Source organism: Stenella coeruleoalba, assembly GCF_951394435.1.
Source record: "Stenella coeruleoalba genome assembly, chromosome: 14".
Classification (NCBI taxonomy): Eukaryota; Metazoa; Chordata; class Mammalia; order Artiodactyla; family Delphinidae; genus Stenella; species Stenella coeruleoalba.
The window spans coordinates 39,768,624-39,792,493 of NC_137160.1; the positions used below are offsets into that span (position 1 = coordinate 39,768,624).

General features: G+C 39.9%; 1 protein-coding gene and 1 long non-coding RNA gene across 4 annotated transcripts in view; one reads left to right on the forward strand and one right to left on the reverse strand.

Annotated features, from left to right (window-relative positions):
• Window positions 1-5,353, forward strand: part of LOC307197540 — a 102,346-nt gene extending 96,993 nt beyond the window's left edge. The window contains exon 4 of the long non-coding RNA XR_013831442.1: window positions 5,106-5,353. This is a non-coding gene — a long non-coding RNA (uncharacterized lncRNA). The remainder of the gene's footprint in view (window positions 1-5,105) is intronic.
• Window positions 328-23,870, reverse strand: part of GALNT1 (polypeptide N-acetylgalactosaminyltransferase 1) — a 184,780-nt gene continuing 161,237 nt past the window's right edge. For all 3 annotated transcript variants that reach the window (XM_079943525.1, XM_079943526.1, XM_079943524.1), the window contains 6 exons: window positions 23,499-23,616; window positions 21,638-21,818; window positions 20,639-20,778; window positions 8,478-8,576; window positions 7,859-7,993; window positions 328-2,440 (listed from right to left, as the gene is read on the reverse strand). In XM_079943525.1, the coding sequence (XP_079799651.1) occupies window positions 2,294-2,440; window positions 7,859-7,993; window positions 8,478-8,576; window positions 20,639-20,778; window positions 21,638-21,818; window positions 23,499-23,616 (820 nt within the window). In that variant the 3' untranslated portion in view covers window positions 328-2,293. The remainder of the gene's footprint in view (window positions 2,441-7,858; window positions 7,994-8,477; window positions 8,577-20,638; window positions 20,779-21,637; window positions 21,819-23,498; window positions 23,617-23,870) is intronic.

The window sequence follows — 23,870 nt, forward strand, 5'->3', positions numbered from 1 at the left end:
ACAGAAAGACATATTAAAATGGGTTGGGACTGGAGTAGGGTGAACAGATTGGTGAGATTCAAATTGTCCTTAACTGTCACATTTACGAATTATTCACTAGTCAAGTAATAATCCCATCTTTTCATCCTTTGCTTTCTTCTTCATTCATTCCTTTCTTCCCAATTTAATTTTTAACAGTGTTTAGCACACTGCCTAATCTACAAAGAGCTATAAAGAACAGAGATCTATTTTAACTTCAGATAAAACCAATGTAAAGCAAAACTATTCAGGAATATTTTATATTTTCAAAGTACTTAGGAATTCTTTAATTAGAAAAATAAAGGCAATGGGATTATCTATTGGATTCTAAAAGTAACCAAGAATTAAATCACTCACATCCCCCTCTTAAAAAAACACAACAAAACCTTAAATTACATTGCTGTTAAGTTTTGTTACAGTAAGAAATAAGACCAACCTACACTAGAGTACAAAAACCTGAAATTCTGAGCATGAAAATAATTTATTGATTAGACATCTGGTTTATTCAAGCATAAGGCCTACCAAAGATAGCATTAACACAGCTCATGGAATAGGAAAAAAACCCCATCCAGCACCTCCTTTGTCTCAGATTTCCTGGGGACAAAATTTGTGCATTCTGTACTACAGCCTCACCCTAAAGCATCCACATGTGCTTGATATTAACGAATAGGATATGAGAAACTTTCTGTACACTCAACTTGGCAAGCATCATTAGTGATGCAACAACATTTTTAGGCACAAGAAATAGCACTGCCTGCAGTGAGAGCCTTTGACAAAGAAAATATCATTAAATATAATCTTACAAATAGGAAGAAAAATATATGCACTTTTGCCAATGGACTGCTTTACGTATCAGGAAAAATGTCACAATCAGATTTTCTTTCGATAATTAAAACAATTTAATTGATACTCAACTTTAATCAATACTCAGGTTATCTTGTATTAAAAATCAGAAAAATAAAACAGATTTAACCTAAATGCAATTTAGGGAAGAAATGCAGGACTAATAATATGGAATAATAGTTGCACTTCTTCAGCTAACTCATTAAAAAATGCCAATTAAACATTTTCAGTCAAATTTTATTAAAAAAAAAGCAGCAGATCAACATTACAATTCAAGAACCTAATCTAAATATGCACTTGACAATGAAGCACATCTGAGTATGGAGTGAAAAAAGTTTTTTCCAAAAAACCATCAAACGTATCATCTCCAAATACCCAAATAATAAATCACTTCTGCAGGCCGTCTATTGAGTGGAATCATAAACAAAGAACAGAAGATTTATTGCTGTGAAAACAAATCTGTAGTACAGTAGTATGAATCTTGGGTATTAAACATAGTCAGTTGGATCAAGTTAGGAAGTTGAAAATCTAATAAGAAATTTGTGTGTGAGAGAAAGTCTATAAGCCAGTTGACCCAAGAGCAACTGAGATATCAAACTTGTTCAGTGAAACCAGACATTATTTTAAATCTCCATTTTTTGAAGGCAATTAAAAATTACAATTCCAACAGCCCACAAACCAAATAAAAAAAACAACTGTAGAAAGCAATTAAAACTACGTTCAAGGAGCCACTTTTTCAGCTCAATTTCAGCACCCCAAGGAAAAAAAAAGCATCCATGACTATCACAGATGAAAACAGAATGAAATGTCATTGGAATCAGTTATTTTCCCCCACTGAGGTATAAAATCTATATAGAAATTTGATACTATACTATAACAAATTGTACTTCTCGTAGTTCTGTTTTAATTTCCTTTAAACCCTGTTTAATATAGTCTTTTTAATTGTAAAAATGTTTTCATGATTCTGAATCTGGTTCCAGTTCTTTTTCATTTATTTTTATATCAATATTTAATATACTGGCTACCAGTTCTAATCAGAAAAAAAATCTTGGACATCTCTTCATTATAACAGCACATTCAGCAGAAATGACTGATGTGCAAGCAAACCATAAAAGGTGCAGCTCTCTGGAAAGCACATTTCGTAGATTGTTTCAGTCTGAATATTCTTTACAATGATTCTTGATGAAAGACTCTTAATCTTGTAAACATCAGTGTGCACAATCTCGCTACTAACGTAGTTTCACGTCCTTGGACAGGAAGGCCGGTTCACAGCTAGTGAAAGAGAGAGCAGTTTAAGTTTTAATGGCTGATAAACCTTACATCCTGCAGGAGGAAAGCACTTTTCCTTTTTTGCTACTTAAGAATGTGGCAGAAATGTATGCTGAGGTAGCCCAGTCAATCCTTATTTTTTTCTTTTTTTGTAAATTTGGTCTCAGAATATTTCTGGAAGGGTTACATTTCGAAGAAGCCACTGCTGGGACCGGCTTCCATTGCAGTCTCTAATGCTGGGCACCTGGCTGTCCTCTTCTGTGGCTTTATCCAGGCACTGATTACTGTTCACATGCTGCAGGGTTAATTTCTGAAAATGACAGGAAAGAAGTCTTAATATGAAAGTGGAAAACAAAACCAAAACACCTCAACCATTTTTTGTGATTATGAAATTCCTCTGTAGAAAAGGGATTACTTAAGACAATGGAGAAATGTACCTGTGTAAAGACAGCATTAAGAGCTATGTCGGGGGAGAAAGGCACTGGGGGTACAGTGCATTCTGCTGGATTTGCAGTCAGATGACCTCAATTCTAAGTCCCAATTCTGCCATAAGCTCTGTAATACTGTGAGAAATTTTACTTTTTTGTGCTTCAGTTTCCTAAAAAAGTGATCAGATTAGTGATTTCTAATTTAGGATCCTCAACCTATTTTCAAAAAGCTATCTCAAAACTGCTTCGTTTTCCCATGATAAGGCTCTTCAAATTAATTCTGTGATTCCAAGTTTCAAGTCTTTAGAAACTCAGGTCTTTTTGAAGACTCGAAATCCTAAGATTTATACAACTGTCCTTAATAAGTGGCTGACAGATGTGGCTATATACCTTCCTCTCTACTTGTCTGCATTCCGGACTTGATGCTGTCATGCTGATTTTTAGGATAATTTCAAAAGAACATGACAGATGAGAGTTAACAGACACATACTGACCATACTAATGAATCCGATACCAAGCCCCGGTCAGGTGGAGAACTCCAAAGCAGCTATGTAGGAATCTGCATTAAGCGTTATCCTAATAAGTATGTAACTATAAGGAAATATGTTTATTCACACATTTTTACTCACGGCTCTATTTTAATGTAATTCTTTTAGCTCATTTAATTTTCATAAGGAACATTTCATTTTCATGAGGCCTCTTTTGTACCTATTTGAACTTCAAACAAAGCAAAACCTAATGACTGTATACATACAGCTACTTTAGCTTTCAGTCACTTCTGTGTTATGCTCCATGTGGAAGCTGGCAAAAGGCAGTGCACATTCGCAGATGTCACAGTTTACTCTCAACACTGACTTCAGTAATATCGAAGGGTCAGTGTTAGATACTTTACTTTAGCTCCAATAAATGCATAACAAGAAGACTGGGAAGGGCTTCCCTGGTGGCGCAGTGGTTAAGAATCTGCCTGCCAATGCAGGAGACACAGGTTCGAGTCCTGGTCCGGTAAGATCCCACATGCCACAGAGCAGCTAAGCCCATGCGCCACAACTACTAGGCCTGCGCTGTAGAACCCATGCTCTGCAACAAGAGAAGCCACGGCAATGAGAAGCCTGCGCACCGCAACAAAGAGTAGCGCACCGCAACGAAGAGTAGCCCCCGCTCTCCGCAACTAGAGAGAGAAAGCCTGTGCAAAGACCCAACGCAGCCATACATGCATACATGCATACATACATATATAAAAAGACCGGGAAAAGTCAGCATGGCTGGGGCTGTTTTTACTTTTATGCAGATGCTGTGTAGTTTGTTTTGAGGGGATGCACTTTGCAGTCAGACATTTCTGTAGTGAACCCCAGATTTGTCACATGTCAACAATATGCCCCTGAGCAAAAACCTCTCTCAGCCCCAGGTCCCTCATCTATAAAATGGGGACAAGAATGCGTCTAGAGCTGTGCGGAAACGTTAAGATAATGAACAGAAAGTGCCGCCCAGCTCAGAGGCACTCATACAACATCCTGAGCAGCTGCGGACACAGTCTGGCAGCCCCGAGAGCGAAGCACACAGCTTGCTGCTAAGGCCTTTGGTCATTTGTAAGACAAAAACAAAGCACTTTAAAAAGAACCCCCCAAACATTCCAGAAGGCCCTTCAAAGCTTCTCTGAGTGGCCAACTTCATCAGGCCCACTGTCAGTATTAATAAAAACAAAAAAGCACAACAAAAAACTTAGTTGGGAAATTGGTCTTTATCACCCTAATTTTTAAAAATGTCATTATTTCACTTATTGAGAATCATTAAAATAAACTTGTAACAAAGACAGAGGTTATTGATACATGCTGGGTATTTAACTGCTCAAAATTAAGACAGAATCCCTATAATTTCAGGAAGCTAACATCCCTTCAGGAGACCAGGACTCTGGTGAAGAGCCCTGTTCCAGACACAGCTCTCTGGCTGCTGACAGCAGGGGCACAGTTCTGTGGCTCGTGACTCTGTGCGGACTGTGGTCACCGTACTCAGCAGAGGATCCATCAGCATGGACTAGTTTCCACACAGAAAGAGTGTAACTAAGGCAACAGGCTAATTGTAACCTCTGAAAGGAGGATGAAAGCTATAGTTATCATTGCATAAAGTCCACCTGCAACCTAGAAAAAAAATAATTTGCCGCCCTCTACCCCTAATCTCTAGATATAACTGTGTTAAAATCTACATTTTCATTCCAGAAAGGACAGCTACAAGTAGTCAAAGCGAAAGAGCCTGGTGTCGTAAACTCTCTGCAATGTATACTATAAACAAGACAAAGATACAATATACAAATTTAATAGAAGACAGTATGGTATTGTGCAAAGAATCCTGGATTAAGAATCCCAGGTCTGTCTGAGATCTGGTAACACCATTTACCTGCTCTGTGACCTTGGGCAATTAACTTCCATTCTGGGCTTCAATGTCTACATGTATTAAAAACAATGTCCTGAATTTTATTTCTAGGGTTCCTTTGAAATCTAAGATTTCATGACTTTAGATTATACATTACTGACATAAGTGTTATTCTTCCAGACTGCAGTTTTCAACTGATGGAGGCAGGAAAACTCTGATGGGCCGTCCGGAACTCCCTGTGCAGTCAGCTCAGACTGTGGGACCCACATCGCAGCTTGACTCCTCCCTCTGCCAATTCTTCTGTCTCCCTTTTCACAGGTGTTGATCTAAAGGATGCTCCCTAATAAACATCCTGAATACGAACCTTGGAGTGGAGTCTGCTTCTGGGAGAACCCAGCCGGCAATACTAGAATTTAATCTCAGTGAAGACACCTTGCAGAGTGCTCCAGGGGTTTTAAAACTTTACACTCATAACTGGTTCTTTCAAAATATCCTAAATCACTTCTAGCTCCTTAATTTCTAAGCAAACATTTACTTCTGAATAACTGCTGTGGTAGACTGTGTATCTTATACACAGTCTGCCAATGGCCATTCCCACTCCCTGTCTCCTGGCCACATCACACCATAAAGACTGGAAATGCAAATGCCTGCTTTCCCAGCCTCCCCTTATGGCTGGGGGATCACTATGAGATGAAGTTCTGGCCCATGGGGCACAGCAGAGCCTGCTGCAGGGGATCCAGGAAAAGCTTTGGCTTTCCTGATAAAGAGCAATTCACGCAGTAGTGCAACATTCCTCTTCCCGTCTTCCTGTCTTGAGTTGGGTGTGATGGTGAGCACTGTAGCAGCCTTCTAGAGGCCACAAGAAAAAGCCAAGAATATTGCTGCAATGTTATCCCTGACATCACTGTATCACTGAATCCATGCCAGAAGCCACTTACATCCAGACTTAAGAAAAAACTAAACCACTATTTGTTCATGCTACTATAAATAGGTTTATATTACCTAATTAAACATACCATCATTCTTCAATGAACATATACAATTGGGAGGCTTTTTAATTTTCAAAATATTTTGGCTTCACAATGACTGTGGGGTGCCACTGGCATTTACTGTCTGGACTCAGAGATGCCATATATCCTGCAGGACCTGGGGCAGCTACATCCAAAATGGCAACGGCATGCACCATGGAAAACCCTGCAACAGAATATTCAGGCCACTTCCAACAGTCATATTAACTGAGCTACTGCTCGCTCGCTCTCTCTCTCTCTCTCTCTCTCTCTCTCTCACACACACACACACACACACACACACTTTTTTTTTAACTATAGTTTGATACTGTGAAGGGAGACCCAGGATTTATAAAACATGGTCTTTGCCCTCCAGGATCTAACTAATAGTGGAGAAAAAGACTGGTAGATAAATAACTACAAAGAAGCACAGAATTACAGGGGTCAGAGACAATTGTAATTAAGACAGAGAGAGCTAATTTCTGGCTGCGATCCATGGAAGTGATGTCAATTCTGGGCTCTCAAGAACAGGCAGGATTTGTTAGGCAGATGGAACTGTATGATCTTAAATGTAAAGTGGGAAAGTACAGGATACGTTCAGGGAATAGCTGGTCGAAGATGAAAAGTAGACCAGGGTTTGTATGTGATGCAGTATATGGAGAAAAGACAGCCAAAGTCACAACTTGGTTTGGACATCTCCATTGAGGGGGTAGAATGAAGCAGCAGAGTGAGCCAAGCAGACAAAAGAAGTAGAGAAAAAGCTAAGAGAAGAAACTAAACACTAATGCATCTAAAGCCAATGGATACAAGGATTTTAAAAGAGCATCTGCTTAGCAATAGTAAATACTACAGAGAAGTTAAGAAAAAGAGACGAGAATGTCCTGGCTTTGCATCCAGGGGCTGTTTCTATATAGTGTCAGACCAAGGCAGAAGCCAGGTTGAAGAACCAGAGGCACAAGTGCCAGCCATTCACTCGCCATCATACGGCACAGGAGAAAAGTAGGATGGTATGTACAAAATAAAATAGGCAAAAGTCTGTCCCAACATGAAGAAAACCAGTGCTTGTAAGCGGAAGAAAAAGAACCAGAGAAAGATATATTGAAGATGCTGGTGCTGGTTCCAGAACCATAGAGCAAAAAAGCATAAGTTGGGAGGTTAGCCAGGTATGAGGAAAGGAAGAGAGGTTTACTGGAGATGCTTTGATTGCTTTTAAGTACCGCTATTTGAGTACAACATATAGCAGGTGGGGAGAGGGAGTGGCTCCAGAGGAAAGCAAAGACAAATAGTTTTTTTTTTTTTTTTTTTTTTTTTTTTTTTTTTTTTTCGGTACGCGGGCCTCTCACTGTTGTGGCCTCTCCCGTTGCGGAGCACAGGCTCCAGACGTACAGGCCCAGCGGCCATGGCTCACGGGCCCAGCCGCTCCGCGGCATGTGGGATCCTCCCGGACCGGGGCGCGAACCCGCGTCCCCTGCATCGGCAGGCGGGCTCTCAACCACTGCGCCACCAGGGAAGCCCGACAAATAGTTTTATTATATATGTCACTGAAAAATCACTGAGCCAGAGAATTTCGTTAATTAAATCTCACCTTTTACCTCAGTGTTTAATTCGGTAATTTTAAAAGCCTACTTAACCGTTCCATTTCTACCACAGTGGCTGGCAAAGCTTAAGGACATACGGAGGGAAGAGTGATTACATAGTAACAACAAGGACCCAGGGACTGGAGGCAATTCTAATTTAATTACTGGAGAGATTAAAACATGTTTATTTTACATATATTGCTTTTCCTACCTGTCAATTCTTGGAATATAAGAACAATTTGATCCATATGCAGATTCCACAAGAATTCACTCTTCTAGATATAAAATATTTTATACAATACACCCAATGACACCCAATTTTATTCCTATATTCAACTGGATAACTTACCACCGGATCATACTCCCAAAGCTGGTTGCCTTTTAGGTGGTGGCATTTGAGCATTGTGACTGGGCCATTAAGTTTGGAGACATCCAAGCAAAGGTCATCTGTTCTAATTTCTTTGTTGGCAGTGTAAGAGAAAACCTGAAAAACAAAAATGCACACATATAAGCTTTAACAGCAAAATAAATTAGCGTTTTATATGCCCAAGAATCTGGCAGAGAAAAAGACAAGTATTTCAAGATACATGCTTTTTGAACTTTATTAGTGTAATGGAGAATAAATAACTCAGAAAAGACACCACTATTTTTGCAGAGAGGAAAAAAAAATGATCTTAAGTTCTCTGTATATACGGAGTGTACTGTCAAGGGTTGTCATCTGTTTGACTAAAAAGGGCAGAATAAATCTCACGTACAACAATGTAAACACAGTTCTCAGAAAGGGCCTTTTACAAATGTTTCATTTAAAAAATAATCATTAGATTGAAGGCTCTATTCTCCTAAAGTCTTTATTATTTTCTCTTTAAAGGTAGGAAAATATTTCCTGAATGATGTCATGAAATAAAAAAGGAAGAAGATGAAAACAAATCCAAAAATTACCCCTTTTAAAGCTTTACTAAAATACTCACCTGATTACCTCCCATACCGTGACAGTTAAAAATTCCAACTTTTTCATTCTCTTTTCTAGCCATGTTATCTAGACACTGATTTGTTTCCACATTTCGTATCTAGGGGGACAATGAATAATGAAAAATATCACGAGTTAGAGAGGTTAACTAGACAGACACATACATATCTAACACACACATTAAAATCAATCTAAACTTCCCACTAAATCTTAGGTAAGGGCTATGAGTTGGGAGGGAAAAAAAATCACTGTCTGGCTATCTAAGATTCTGTGATCTAGAAAGGTCTTACTATTTATATAAGTAATTTTTGTGTTTCATGGAGAAATCCTTTAAGTTCTTTCTTTCTTTCATCCCAAACTGTTCTTCTATGATTTGTATTTAACTCAGTAAGCTCTAGTTTGCCTAATAATATGAAGCAACTTAACAGCTCCCTGTGGACACTGTTTGCCACCAAGATAAGGGGGCATTACTATTGATAACTACTTTGATGACTTCTTAGGAGGCTCAAGGTGGGTATTTTCTTTTTTTTTTTTTTTTTTTGCCGTACGCGGGCCTCTCACTGTTGTGGCCTCTCCCATTGCAGAGCACAGGCTCCGGATGCGCAGGCTCAGCGGCCATGGCTCACGGGCTCAACCGCTCCGCGGCATGTGGGATCTTCCCGGACCGGGGCCCGAACCCGCGTCCCCTGCATCGGCAGGCGGACTCTCAAACACTGCGCCACCAGGGAAGCCCAAGGTGGGTATTTTCTAAGCAAAGAACCTGGAACTTGGCTTAACTGGAAAGCCTAAGCATGGTGTGTAGTGTAAACACCATTCTTCCATTAGGTACTTGTCAGTTACATAAAAAAGTTGAATCAGTCATCTGAATTAGGAAGAATATTTTAAGCACTGATATATTTTTTTCCTCTGAACCACTACAGTTTAAAAGCATATGGCAAATTAATAGACATTTGTAAAGTTCTAAATCTTGTTGTCATGGGTGGTACTGTCAGCAGGTAAGCCAGAAGGGAGAAGTGGGACAAACTATATCTGTCATGTCATGTAGATAGAAAAGGAGTAATTGTGTGTGAGAGAGAAACTGGGGGGAAAGTTAAAACCACAAATAACCCATTTATTTTTATAAACATGTATAGTCTACGTATTATTCCACTATTTTAATAAGGCACTAACAAGTCCAGATGCATTTTTTTCTTATAAAGATACAATAGCATAAGTATGAATAACTGTATTATTCCCAGAGGATCAGAATAAGAACTGGGGCTTTGGCAAAAGAGAGGCCTGGGTTTAAGTCCAAATGATCCAAACCCTCTGAGGACAATTTCCTAAGAGAGACTAGTCAGCTCTATGTTGAGGCTGGGTAAGACAGTGCATCCACATGCCTACTTCGGAGTCTAGCACGTAGTGGACTCAGAAACGGTAATAATTCTGTGCTGCCACCTTATCGCTAGTCAACTCCATCTGGCTATTCCATCAAAACCTCAAACTCAGTTCATGCAAAAACAGGATTTTCCAACTCCTTAATGCTAATACTTCTTCACCTGAATATTTCAACATACCCCTGCCACTCCACCCCTGACCCTGAGGAGTGCTACCTAAAACAAACATCCATCTTCATTCCTCCATATATTCCCCCCTTCCCCTGATACCCCTAGTTTTATTAATAATCCCACAAGCTGTCAAATTATTCAAGCTGGAAATCACAAGGCCTTTTTTTCCTGGGTGTAGCATATCACATCAGTATCCAGGAATTCTTTTACCACGTAATGCACATCATCTTTTTATCCGTTATTTTAAAGCAGAAACCTATTACCTCATAAATAGATTTTACAAAAGGTTTTATAGTTAGATACAATTTTACATAAAACACACCTTTCTGCACCTTAATGGATAATCAGTTAATACTTGATGATCATGGCTATCTTACTTGACAAAAAATTTAGTTCAAATTTTGACAAGGTGAGTCTTTATCTCATATATTCATATAAAACAATTATTTCCTTATACTTTTGAAAAAGTTACAAACTCCCCAGTCCTTTGTTTTCATCAATTTTTCTCTCTCAAATATAGATGTAGAGGTTTCTCAAGAAAGGTGATAAATGTCACAGAAATGATTAGGGAAGAACCAACATTATTGTCAGATTCTCCCTCTCACATGGAATGGGTTTTTTTGGTTAAATAATTATCTTTTATCAAACTTAATATAATAAAAATTAAAAAAATAAAATTCTCGGGCTTCCCTGGTGGCACAGTGGTTGACAGTCCGCCTGCCGATGCAGGGGACACGGGTTCGTGACCCGGTCCGGGAAGATCCCACATGCCGCGGAGCGGCTGGGCCCGTGAGCCATGGCTGCTGAGCCTGCGCGTCCAGAGCCTGTGCTCCGCAACGGGAGAGGCCACAGCTGTGAGAGGCCCGCGTACCGCAAAAAAATAAAAAAATAAAAAATAAAATTCTCCCCAAATGTAATTGGACTTCCTATCACTCAGTAACTATCTTATAATAAATCAACTTTGGCTATTCTGTTTCCATAACTGATGTTGCTAAAAATTACAGCAAATAAATTACACTTACTCTGCACTAGGCATTGTTCTATGAGTTTTACCTGTAACAGCTTATACCACCCTTACACCATTCCTATGAACAATTCTGGATTGTTTTCTGACATAAGAGATCTGAGCCTCCAACCCTTGAGGATACTACTGACAACTAGATGTTAAAAGTAGAGTTCTCCAAGGATTGGAAACCATTACTTCCCAACAACTGTTTTGGTGACAATGAACCTTGATCAGCAAGACGTGGCCCAGCTGAGACGGGTGGTCAGAGAGTGGGTGGGCCTCTGGTGGGGCCTGATGGCACTTCTCCAAAGTGCAGGGGAGGGGTGGAGAGAAGCCCCGCACACTCGGTGAGGAAGGACCTTCTGTAGAAGGGGAGCTGTGATGTTTGGTCCCTGGGCAGAGAGGATTCTGTCTGGCTCAACGCATAAAGTGGCATCTTTGAGCTGCTCTTCAGGCTGGTTTTTCCACATGTTAGATTGCTAGCGAAGACAATTTTCAGGGAATATCCCCCTCCTTTGTAGTAATACATGTGGGCTACCTCACCTACAGAGTGTGTGAGATGATTTTTGAAGGAAATGAAAAACCAGGATGACTAGGGGTGAGTTTGGGGAACAATTCTGTTCTTTATGATGTCAGGAGGCAGGAGATCATTTAATAGGTTTCTTTGGTGGGAGTTAACTTTGAAGAGTCTTTGCGGAAGGGAAAAATTAGGAACATTAAAAAAAAAGTTGAATCAGATGTTCAAAATGGTAATTCTATACAGCTTTAAGGCTATGTAACCAATTACCGGCTTTCTAGTGAACTATGGAATGGTGGTGATAATACTTGTTTCAATGTTCATATTGGAATGGAAATAGGTACCAGACTTGGTTACTCAAAATCTGACACTTAAAAAAAGTCATAACAATATATGAACGATGCAGTCAGGGGAAAATAGCCGCACTTTCAAGGTGTCTGGAGGCAGATGGGTAGGCATGAGAGCTCAGGGTTGGGGGACACGCAGAGCTGGGCCTCACGCCCGGCTCCACCTGCCATGCGACCTTGGCAGGTCAGTACTCTAAGACAGTTATTCCCAAAACCATGATTTGAACAACTGAATAAACTGTTTTTCAGTATCTGCCACTGAAAAAATGATTTTGTGATCAAGTATGTTTGGGAAATACCAGATTAACAAATTTGAATAGGTTTTCTTTACTGAAGGACTTCTCAAAGCCTTTTAACATAGACTCTTGGTAGGGATGGGGACTGATAGTACAGAAGGATATAATGCTGCTTTTTATAAAGCAGCATTTCCCAAACATTTTTGGCCATAAAATCCACCCCTCCTCCCCTATCCCTTGCCTTTCTAACAGGCACCTTGAGAGATATCAGACACCAGCATTCTTTAGAACATAGTAAGTGGGAAATGTTGCTGCACAAACCTCATTTTCTCATCTGTAAAACAGGGATAACACTCTCTCTCACATTTGCTGAGATCCCTTAGTGAGGTAACACATACAGAGACCCAGCAGAAACCGACACCTAGTAGGTCCACAATAGCTGTTGGTTCTCCTTAACTCAGGTGTACAACAGCTGTCACTAAAATATTATTTTCAACCTTATGAGTTGATGATTGTGAATGCACTCATTCCTGGGAAACCAGGAATGAAACCAGGCAAGAAATCAGAGCCTAAGTTTCTTGGTTTCTGCTATAGTCTCCTCCAGAATCCTGGCACCTTCATTAGGGTAGACAATGTAAGCAGTTAAAGGATTCTTAGAATCTACTATTACGGAATCTAGATTTACTTTTTCCCCTTCTGCCGTGAGGGTAATACTGGTTAGATACGAGAAAGGGTATGAGTGTTAGTCGTTAACAGCACAAGCTCTCAAGCCAGACTGCCTGTGTTCAAATCCTGTCTCTTCCATTTTGTGGTTGTGACCTGAGCCACGTTGCTTAAACCATTTATTTGTGCCTTAATTTACTTACCCGTGAAGTGGGGGAAAATAGCACCTATCTCAGAGTGCTGGGAAATGAGTTAATATTTGTAAAGCATCAGACTGGTACTTGACATAAAGTTCATGCTCAGTAAATTTTAGGGTGGAAAAGTAAATGGTCAGTCCATAAGCCTGGCTACACTGTTAAGAGTCTGGATTATTTGCTTTCTGTGTCTGCTGTTTAGACAATTCACCTCTTGGATTAACAACAACTAGATATCACAATGAAACACATTTATTCAGTTCCAGGTCCCTACAGGAGCTATGAGAGCCAGACTTTGTGGAGCCAGACGTGCTAAATGTACACATTCCGATTTCCCTTTCTGCTCTAAAATCCTATGACTTCAGGTTTCCCTGGGCCCTTGTAACATGACAAGAGGTACCTGATAGGCTAAATTCCAGTCCTAGCAAAGGAAGGCTCACAGAGGTGGAGCTATCACAAGCACAAGCTCCCTAGCTGCACTTTGGCTGGTGCTCGAGAACAACCCCGGTCCCAAAATCAGAGCTTCGACCTGACAGTGTGGCCTAGTATTAAGGACATAAATGCTTAAGACCAGCTGCTTAGTTACTAAGGTAATAACAAGCAGGCCACAGAGGGTAAAATCTGTTTCTTATATAGAAAGCCGGCTGGCAAGAGGCAGGTAAAAGGCAAGCTTGCCTAGGCAATCATCTACTGTGTGTTAGACAAGTGGCTCTTTGTAATATGCCTATATTCTGACCTAGCTAACAATGCCTAGGTGTTGTCCAAAATTGGGTCAGTTCTGAAAAAAAAAAAAAAAGCTCCTCATTCTTTATTCTGAAGGCAAGCAACTGCTATCAATCTTCCCATGGCATCACCCACGCTGGGCCTTTCTTGACTGGAATGAGGCCCCAGCAAAGGGAATGGATACTCACTAATGAGACAAGGAACTCCGCATACCCTTCTCTTGTTTGAGGTGACTTCCTTAAACCAGAACAAAGCTCAGAGGCAGGGAGCTCAGGTCAACCATGAAGTAGCCTTAGGAACTACCAAGGACAAACAAGGAGTCTGTGCTCGCTCTGGCACTGGAAGACACTGCAACCAGGCTGATCAGTTTCTAACTCACCACCGCGCAGCTCCCCGCTGTGATCTAGCTGCTCTACCGCATCCTACTTTTCCACGTTACATCTCCTCTTCTTTCCCCCATCACCAACACCCGCTCTTTACTCTCAGCCAACGATCTTGTGTTCAGCTGAAGAAACAAAGCTCACCAGAGAAGTCCCTCACACTCCCACCTCAAACTACCAGCCTCCAGCTCTCAACCCACAATTTGCCTGACTTGGCCCCGGCCCCCACTTCCTTCCAGCTGCGTGGATGAACTGCCCACCCTCCAGCCTCTACCTCCACTGTGCACCACAGCCCATTCCCCCACCTACTAAACGTGACTCCTGGACTCCTGCAAGCGGTGGCTCTTTTCTATCTTCACATTTTCTCTTTTGTGTCCTTGGCATCAGCACAGTTTCATCTTAGTAAAAATAAACAGAAAAAACCTTCTTTAACCCCATTTACCCCTCCAGCTACCACTCATTTCTCTGTTCAGCTTTACAGCAAAATTTCTTATCCACACTCATGATCTCCACTTCCTCTTCTCCTGATCTCCTGTGAAGCCATCAGAGATTCCGTCCCTACAGATCTCCACTGGAACCCACTTGACACAGTGAGATGGAGCCTCCTGACAGCGTCTCCCTCACCAATCCAACGGCTGGTTCTCAGGACTTGTCTCCCTCCTTTCTCTGCAGTGTTCCACACGATGGATCACTTCCCTCTTTCTTGAAGCAAGTCCTTCACTTACTGGGGCATCACTTTCTTGGTTCTTTTCCTATTTCAGAAATAGTAACTGTTTTTTTTTTTTTTTTTGGCCATGCCATGTGGTTTGTGGGACCGTAGTTCCCTGACCAGGGATAGAACTTGTGCCCCCTGCAGTGGAAGCACAGAGTCCTAACCACTGGACTGCCAGGGAATTCCCTCTCTTCCTATTTCAATGCTCTCTCCTTCTCAGTCTTTTTGGCTGATTCCTTCTCACCTTCACAATTTCTAAATTGTGGAGTTTTTTATGGCTTGGTCCTCAGTCCTCTTGTCCATCTACAATACATTCACTCCCCCCGCAAGGTGCTCTCATAAAGTTTTGTGGTTTTAAAAACCACCTATATACTGCCAACCCCTAACTTTAGATCTCCATCGCAAACTTTTGTCCAAGCTGCAGGTTTTTTAATGCAAATATCTATCCACTATCTTTACCTGGATCAAATGTTAACATGTCCCAGACTGCACTGCTGAGCACCTTCTGCACCTGCTCTACAGGCCTTCCCATCTCAGTAAGACCAACTTCACTGCCCCAGAGTCTCAGTCAAAATCTTAATATAATCCTTGGCTATTCTTTTCCTTTCACCAATACACCAGTTCTACTCTTGTTCCCACAGAGTTCTTTTTGACATAGCAGACAATCTGATCCTTTTCAGTGAAAGTCTGCTCATCTCTCCCTGCAACTTCCCACCTCAGAACAAAACCCAAAGTCCTTACTATGGCCTACAAGCTCTATGTGATTTGGCCCTCACTACGTCTTGACCTTATCTTCTTCTGCTCTCCCCCTGTCCACTATACCCAGACAACTGGCCTCTCTGCTGCTTCTGGAATGTGCCAAAGTACATTCCTGTCTTAGGGCCTTTGCACTTGTTTTCCTTGTGCCTGGAACACTCTTTCCCCAGAAATTCATCTGACTTGCTCCTTCACTTCCTTCAGATCTCTGCTCAAAAATCACCTTATAAGAGAGGATTTTTTCAACTACTCCACATAAAAGAGCACCACCACTCCCGCCCACAAGTCATTCTATCCCCTTTGTCCTTACCACCACCTGACACCGTGAATATTTAAAAAAAAAAAGAAAAATCTGTCTTTCTCCAGAGACTGTAAGATCCACAAAAGCAGAGACTTTATTTTATTCACTGTATTCCCAGTACTTAAAATAGTATCTATCAAATAGTCCGTATGCAAATATTTGTTGAATGAATGAAAGGAAGGAAGAAGTGACAACCTCCTGCAGATCGGGGGTGGGGGGGGCCGACTTTTCCTGAATGTCAGGAAGATTCAGTCCTGGGGTGGGACCTGGATGTGGCCCTGTCCACACAAATCAACATTCCCTGTCGTGACTTACAAAGAAAATTTTGCCCTGCTATCAATTCCTGTCACAGAAGTGTTGAGTTTTTCTTTTTTTCTATTTGGATTCACATGCCTTCAAAAAGTCAATTTTATAATTTAAAGGTTTATAAAGATTTGCAATGAACTGCAGACAGACCCAGTAAAAACAAAGTTTCTTTACTATAAGCAATGCACTTTCATACAGTATTTCCTAAGCTATTAAAAAATGTTGGCCATAAGTAGCTAAATTGATTTATAAACCACTTCTGGGTTGTAATCAGAAAATTGAAAATCACTGCCTTGACCTAATAAAAAGAGGGACCTTGGGGAATTAGAAGATTATTAAGAAAGGAGAACCAGAATCTTTATGGCCCCCTGGCTTGAGGTATTGCACTGTAGTAAAGAAGAGGAAAAGCACTTTCTCAGTAGTAACACATAGTAGTCCAACACTTCTGCTCCAACAAGTAGAGGGAAAAACAGCTAAATTGCAGAAATCCTATTTTTGAGTCTATTAGAGAGCAATGGAAGCAATTAGGGTGAGGTGAACTATAATCCCAGAAAGGGAAGAGCCCTCCCTAGGTGAGCTGACAATCACCAGATGTCTTCCTCAGTAAGGACATTTGCTGATGGTGCAGGCTGAGGACAGGGTGTGGCCCAAAAGGGCCTTTTCCTTAAGGAAAGAGCACAGTGATGCTGGTTATGTGAAGGCTAGCATGACAAAATAAAAATCAGAGGAGCCCCAAATACGAGGCCATTCCCCTCATGGGACATTTGCTGTGCTGTCAGTGGATGGGAAGCTGTGGCTAAAAGGGAGAATGAAATCCTCCACATCTCAAGAGGGAAAACTGTCATTATATGTAGATGCCATGATACTATATATATAAAACCCTAAAGACTCCACACAAAAACTACTAGAACTGATGAACGAATTCAGCAAGGTAGCAGGATAGAAGATTAACATAACAGAAATCGGGTGCATTTCTTTACACTAACAATGAAATATCAGAAAGGGAAAGTAAAAAAAAACAATCCCTTTCAAAACTGCATTTAAAAAAAACACCTAGGAATAAACCTGACCAAGGAGGTGAAAGACTTATATGCTGAGAACTATAAAACATTAATAAAGGAAACTGAAGATGATTCAAAGAAATGGAAAGATATTTTATGCTCTTGGATTGAAAGAATTAATATTGTTAAAGTGGCCGTACTACCAAAGCAATCTATAGATTTATGCAATTCCTATCAAATCACCCATGACATTTTTCACAGAAGGAGAACAAATAATCCTAAAATTTATATGGAACCATAAAAGACCCAGAATTGCCAACACAATCCTGAGGAAAAAGAATACAGCAGGAGGCATAACTCTCCCAGACTTCAGACAATTCTACAAAGCTACAGTAATCAAAACGGTGTGGTTTTTGGCACAAAAACAGACATATGGACCAACGGAACGGAATAGTGAGCCCAGAAATAAACCTACACACCTATGGTCAATTAATCTTTGACAAAGGAGCCTAGAATACACAATGGAGAAGAGACAGTCTCTTCAGCAAGTGGTATTGGGAAAGTTGGACAGACCGCGACATGTAAATCAATGAAATTAGAACACACCGTCATATCATACACAAAAATAAACTCAAAATGGCTTAAAGACTTAAATGTAAGACATGATACCATAAAACTCTTAGAAGAGAATATAGGCAAGACATTCTCTGACATAAATCATACCAATGTTTTAAGTCAGTCGTTCAAGGCAATAGAAATAAAAACAAAAATAAACAAACGGGACCTAATCAAACCTACAAGCTTTTGCACAGCAAAGGAAACCTAAACAAAATGAAAAGACAGTCTATGGACTGGGAGAAAATATTTGCAAATGATGTGACCGACAAGGACTTCCAAACTGTACAAACAGCTCATACAACTCAATAACAACAACAAAAACAGCAAAAAAAAACTCAATCAAAAAATGAGCAGAAGCTCTAAATAAATATTTCTCCAAATAATACATACAGATGGCCAACAGGCACATGAAAAGATGATCAACATAGCTAATTATTAGAGAAATGCAAATCAAAACTACAATGAGGTATCACCTAACACTGGTCAGAATGGCCATCATTAAAAAGTCTACAACTAACAAATGCTGGAGAGGGTGTGGAGAAAAAGGAACCCTCCTACACTGTTGGTGGGAATGTAAATTGCTGCAGCCACTATGGAAAACAGTATGGAGGTTCCTCAAAAAACTAAAAACAGAGTTGCCATATGATCCTGCAATCCCACAACTGGTCATATATCCGGAGAAAACTATAATTTGAAAAGATACATGCACCCCAGTGTTCACTGCAGCACTATTTACAATAGCCAAGACATGGAAGCAACCTAAATGTCCAGAGACAGATGAATGGATGAAGAAGATATGGTACATATATACAATGGAATACTACTCAGCCATAAGAAATAATGCCATTTGCAGCAACATGGATGGACCTAGAGATTATCATACTAAGCAGAGTAAGTCAGAAAGAGAAAGACAAATACCATATGATATCACTTATATGTGGAATCCAAATTATGACACAAATGAACTTATCTACAGAACAGAAACAATCTCACAGATACAGAGAACAGACTTGTGGTTGCCAATGGGGGGTGTAGAGGAGGGATAGGGAGTATGGGATTAGTAGATGCAAACTATTATATATAGGATGGATAAACAACAAGGTCCTACTGTATAGCACAGGGAACTATACTCAATATCCTGTGATAAACCATAATGGAAAAGAATATGAAAAAGAATGTGTGTGTGTGTGTGTGTGTGTGTGTGTGTGTGTATATATAAATGAATCACTTTGCTGTGTAGTAGAAATTAACACAACACTGTAAAGCAACTATACTTCAATAAAATTAAAAAAAAAAATCTTCCACATCTCCTGGTGCTTAGGAGACAAATTCCTGCTAGACAGAAGACCTGAAAAAATAACAACTGGTTCTCCCCACTGAACAAGGTGGGAGGCTAAAGTATACTAATCTCAAAACCTCAGAAAGGCAAAACTTTCAGGGTTGAGGAGACAAGACCCCTCCAAGAAACATACATGAGCCAGAAGTGAACTAAGTCTTCCCTAAAACTGCAACCCAGCCCCACCTAGCTCAATCTTTGTTATGGATTGAATTGTGTCCCCACTCCAAATTCACATGTTGGAGTCCTAACCCCCAGCACCTCAGAATGTGACATTATTTGGAGACAGGTTCTTTACAGAGGTAATCAAGTTAAAACGAGGTCATTAGGGTAGGCTTTAATCCAATATGACTGGTGTCCTTATAAACAGGGCAAATTTGGGGACAGACACGTACACAGGAGAATGCCATGTGAAGATGAGGGCAGAGATCAGGGTGACGCTTCTACATGCCAAGGAACACCGATGATTGTCGGCAAACCACTAGAAGCTAGAAAGAGGCAGAGAACAGATTCTTCACAGACCTCAGAAGGAACCAAACCTGCCCACACTTTGATCTTGGATTTCTAGTCTTTAGAACTGTGAGACAATACATTTCTGTGTTTAAGCCAGAAGTGGTATTTTATTATGGCAGCCCTATGAAACTACTAAAACCCCTGACTTGATCAGACCCCTGGACTAAAGAGAAGGACCCATCTAGATTTCCTACACACAGAGCACAGCTTTGGCTGGGAACCAGAAAGAACGGCTATCGACAGTCTAGGAAAACAGTGGGACAGGGCACAAGAAATACTTCCTTGTGACCATCCTGGTAGTTATACCAGAAGGTAAGAAGGCAAGACTCTCTCACACCAGACCCTATACCATGGGCACCCACAAAGATTAAAAAGGCCAAACTCCAAAGCACAACTAATTGTGTCGGCTAATTATAAGCACTAATAAGTAAATTATTTCAGTTTCAAGAAGATCTGCTGCTGAATTCTAAGAGCAATGACTAAAGGCATCATCAGAGATAAGTATGCTAACCAACAGTCTTTCCAACCTCCACGCCCACACTGAGATTTTGGACTCCCAAGGGAAAATAAATGGGTGTTAAAAATACAACTTATTATAAATGGTCTTTCAAGTTTCCTTGTCAGTTCTTTACAATTTATCTTTACTTTGAAGTTCCTCACACTTTAATTTGGGCTAATTAATGCTAGAACATTAGCTTTAGGAATATATGGTTTCAACTAAATGGGCCAGTTTGTTAAAATAAGAAGTCTATCAAAGACACTAATATACTGTAACAAAAGTCCAACTGTGAAAGGTGAGAGGTAGAGCATTCTTATTTTAACAAAAATATAACATGATAAAAAATTAATAAGTAGACTGCTTCAACTAACAAGAACTTTCTCACATTTGAGATAACTTTAATACGAAGGTACTCCCTTGTTAGAAGTGTAACCTCTATTCTTTTTTATAAATCAGTGAGAACATAATAACCACACAGAATACACACACACACACGTTTTTTTTTACCTCTCCCAAAGAGAAATAGTGACGTGGAATCTGAGAATCGGGATAGATATTCTCTAGGTACCAAGAGAAAGGTCTGCATTGAAGTTTGTGTCTTAGACCAAGTCTTGATGATATATCTCCATAATCTACCTTTGTAACACCTGTTAAAAGAAACAAGTGACTGAATTATTAATGTTCCGTTAGGTAACACATTTCTATTTATATATTGCATCTAAAAAGCCAGTCAAACAGGAAAAGTAGTATCATTTTGGTGATGTGTGACTACACAAGTGACATACCATAAATCCACCTCCCAAAGTATAAAACAAGGAAATATATGTGTTTTTCAAAGAAAAATTAAATTTATCTGAGAATGATATATATGCTAATAATATTACATACAAATGTAAGTTATATGGGGTCAGAAAAGTTTAATATTTGTTAAGGCAAAAACAAAAATAAAGACCAATTTTGCCCAAATATGAAACAGAGGTTAAACAGAGCAATTGTTTCCAGTCAGGTTTCTCTCTCACAGCTCACTGAATTGTGTGCGCTACCACTGCACAGTCTTGTGGTGATTGAAGAGGATGGGATGGTAACAATGCCAGGCAGATTTATAGCTGATGGAACAGCTGTTGCCACAAAACTCAGAAGAGGAGAGAAGTCCCTGGAGGCATGTTACAGGGCTCTGCACTGGCCTTGAAATACTTGACGCTTTCATATACATGTTAAATGTTGCAGTTAGGTTTAAAAAAAAAAAGAACATGGAAAGCACCTGGACCAATAGTGACTTCTGCAAGACTGGATCATGTATTGTTACTGTTAATGACATATACCAGGCATTCTGCTAAGCACCTTCTATACGTATGTGACTTCCTTTACTCCTTACAACAACTTATGAGGTAGGTGTCTGGCCTCTGCTCAGAGGTTCTCTTCCACTCCTTCTTATCTCTCTTCAGAATGCATTAGGATCAGACCAAGAAAGTTAGTTTTGTAATTCTAATGCAAGATAATGCTAACCTGGAGAAATTATATAGAAGAAATTCTTGAATTCATCCATCCACACTTCTGCAAGTCGTCTGTTATTTTTATTGATAATCTGCCCTGTGCCTCCTGGAAACGTGTAGGGTGTAGCTTTCCGAAACACATGTCCAACATGTGAGCAAGTAACAATCTCCAAAGTTCCTCCACACTGCCAAATCTGAAAACAACAGCAAAGAAGACCAGTTTTAAACACTGATAATTATAAAAAAAAAAAACGGTTCACATCTTATTGAGTTTCATAGCTGGAATTTCACAGAATCAAGGGCGTACAGTGGAGCTCCTGCTATATGGTCCCAAAGCCAGTGCTTCCTCAATTTTTGGTTCTGATCAAACCAGAAGTTGAAGGTTAAATTCAGGAAGATAGGTAAATGCAAAATACAGAAAAGACTTGAGGTCCACAGCAGTATTTCTCTAACTGCAGGCCGTCACTCTTACAAGGGTCATAAAATTCAAATTTGATGAACTGCAACCAGTACTAACAAGGATATACTGTTTCATGAAATGTTTATATTATGGGTTGTGTGTATATTTATTAATATGGTTCGTGGTCAAAAACTCTGACCATGCAGTATTCAGCCAGAGTCCTATCTGTTCCTCCTTCTCCAAACCTGTCACAACCTGTACATTAAACAGAACCTAGGAATCTAAACTTGATTACTCGTGAGTTATTCAGTGGACAGTGAGAGCACACTCTATGGTGTTTGTGAGAATAAAAACAAAAAAGGGGTAAAAGAAAGATCATTAACTGGTTTCACATCCTTAACGAAATTATCCTTTCAAAATACATTTTTCCGTAAGTCAAACATCTATTTTCAATTAAAATACATTTTGAAAAATTTTGATTTTGTTAAATATTGTGTGCCTGCCTTAACATTTTCACAGGATCATAAAGTGATACAGCTAAGTAGGATCTCCAAGATGATCTGGAGTTCAAACCTCTCCTTTTATAAAGAGCAAAGCTATCTACCAGGAACACAGCAAGCTAGCTGGGTTAGACTTCAGCGCAGTTCAGTGTGATTTCCACTATAGGCCATGTGTCTAAAGTTCATTATTTTCAGAAATACACTATGTCATTTTAAAAATATGTTGTTTTTTGTGAACAGGAAATGCATAAGACTTAAGGTTGACTGGGTTACCATTCATTTAGAATAATTTCAGAATTCTTTTGCCTTTTTCTTTTTTTTTTTTTTTGCGGTACGCGGGCCTCTCACTGTTGTGGCCTCCCCCCATTGCGGAGCACAGGCTCCGGACACGCAGGCTCAGCGGCCATGGCTCACGAGCCCAGCCGCTCCGTGGCATGTGGGATCTTCCCGGAACAGGGCACGAACCCGTGTCCCCTGCATCGGCAGGCGGACTCTCAACCACTGCGCCACCAGGGAAGCCCGCCTTTTTCTTTTTATGGGGAAAAATATAAAGCTGGTAAAGTGACCAGGTTTAAATAAGAGAACAATTTTCAAACCAGAAGGACAAAGCATATTAAAGAAAGTGAGATTATGTTTTTGGCAGTTAAGTAACAAAGTAGCATCTACAAACTATGTGTTATTTTTGTTTATTTTTAGAGTTTGAATCACTTCCTTGAAAGTAACAAATTAAAGACAACAGGGGAATCTTGTATAAGTTTTACAGGTGGACTAGTAATCTAACTAAATTATTTGCTTAAAATAGTTTATAATGAACCTTTAATAGTATCACCAAACTTTTTATGGGCTGAAGGCTGTGAAGTCTGATTAAACTCGTATTAAATTCACTTTTTAATTTTTATTTAGAGATAACATAAATATTTAAAGCATATCCATATTTGAGGTTATACAGATTACTTTTTTCAAAGGGAACTTACCCTAAAGGAAATTTCTAGGTTTTCTCCTCCCCAAATATCCATTCCAGCATCATATGTTCCAATTTCCTGAAAGTAATCTCTGTCTATTGAAAAAAGGCCTCCTGCCATTGTAGGTGTTCTGAAATTCAATCATAATACTATACCGTTAATTGTAACAATTTAAAATTTACTATCAGTTTTTGTTTTTAAAAGTAGTTTTATAACTGTTTTTAACTACAGAATAAATGCTTATTCTCACACTCTGCAGAAACTTTCACAGGCTCCCAGGGCTTTCTTTGTTTTTGTGCTGGACCTGCACCCCAGTTGTGCTGCCACAGCTCCTACCTGGACATCCTTCTCTGCCTGGACACCCTTCCCTGCCCAGTCCCAAGG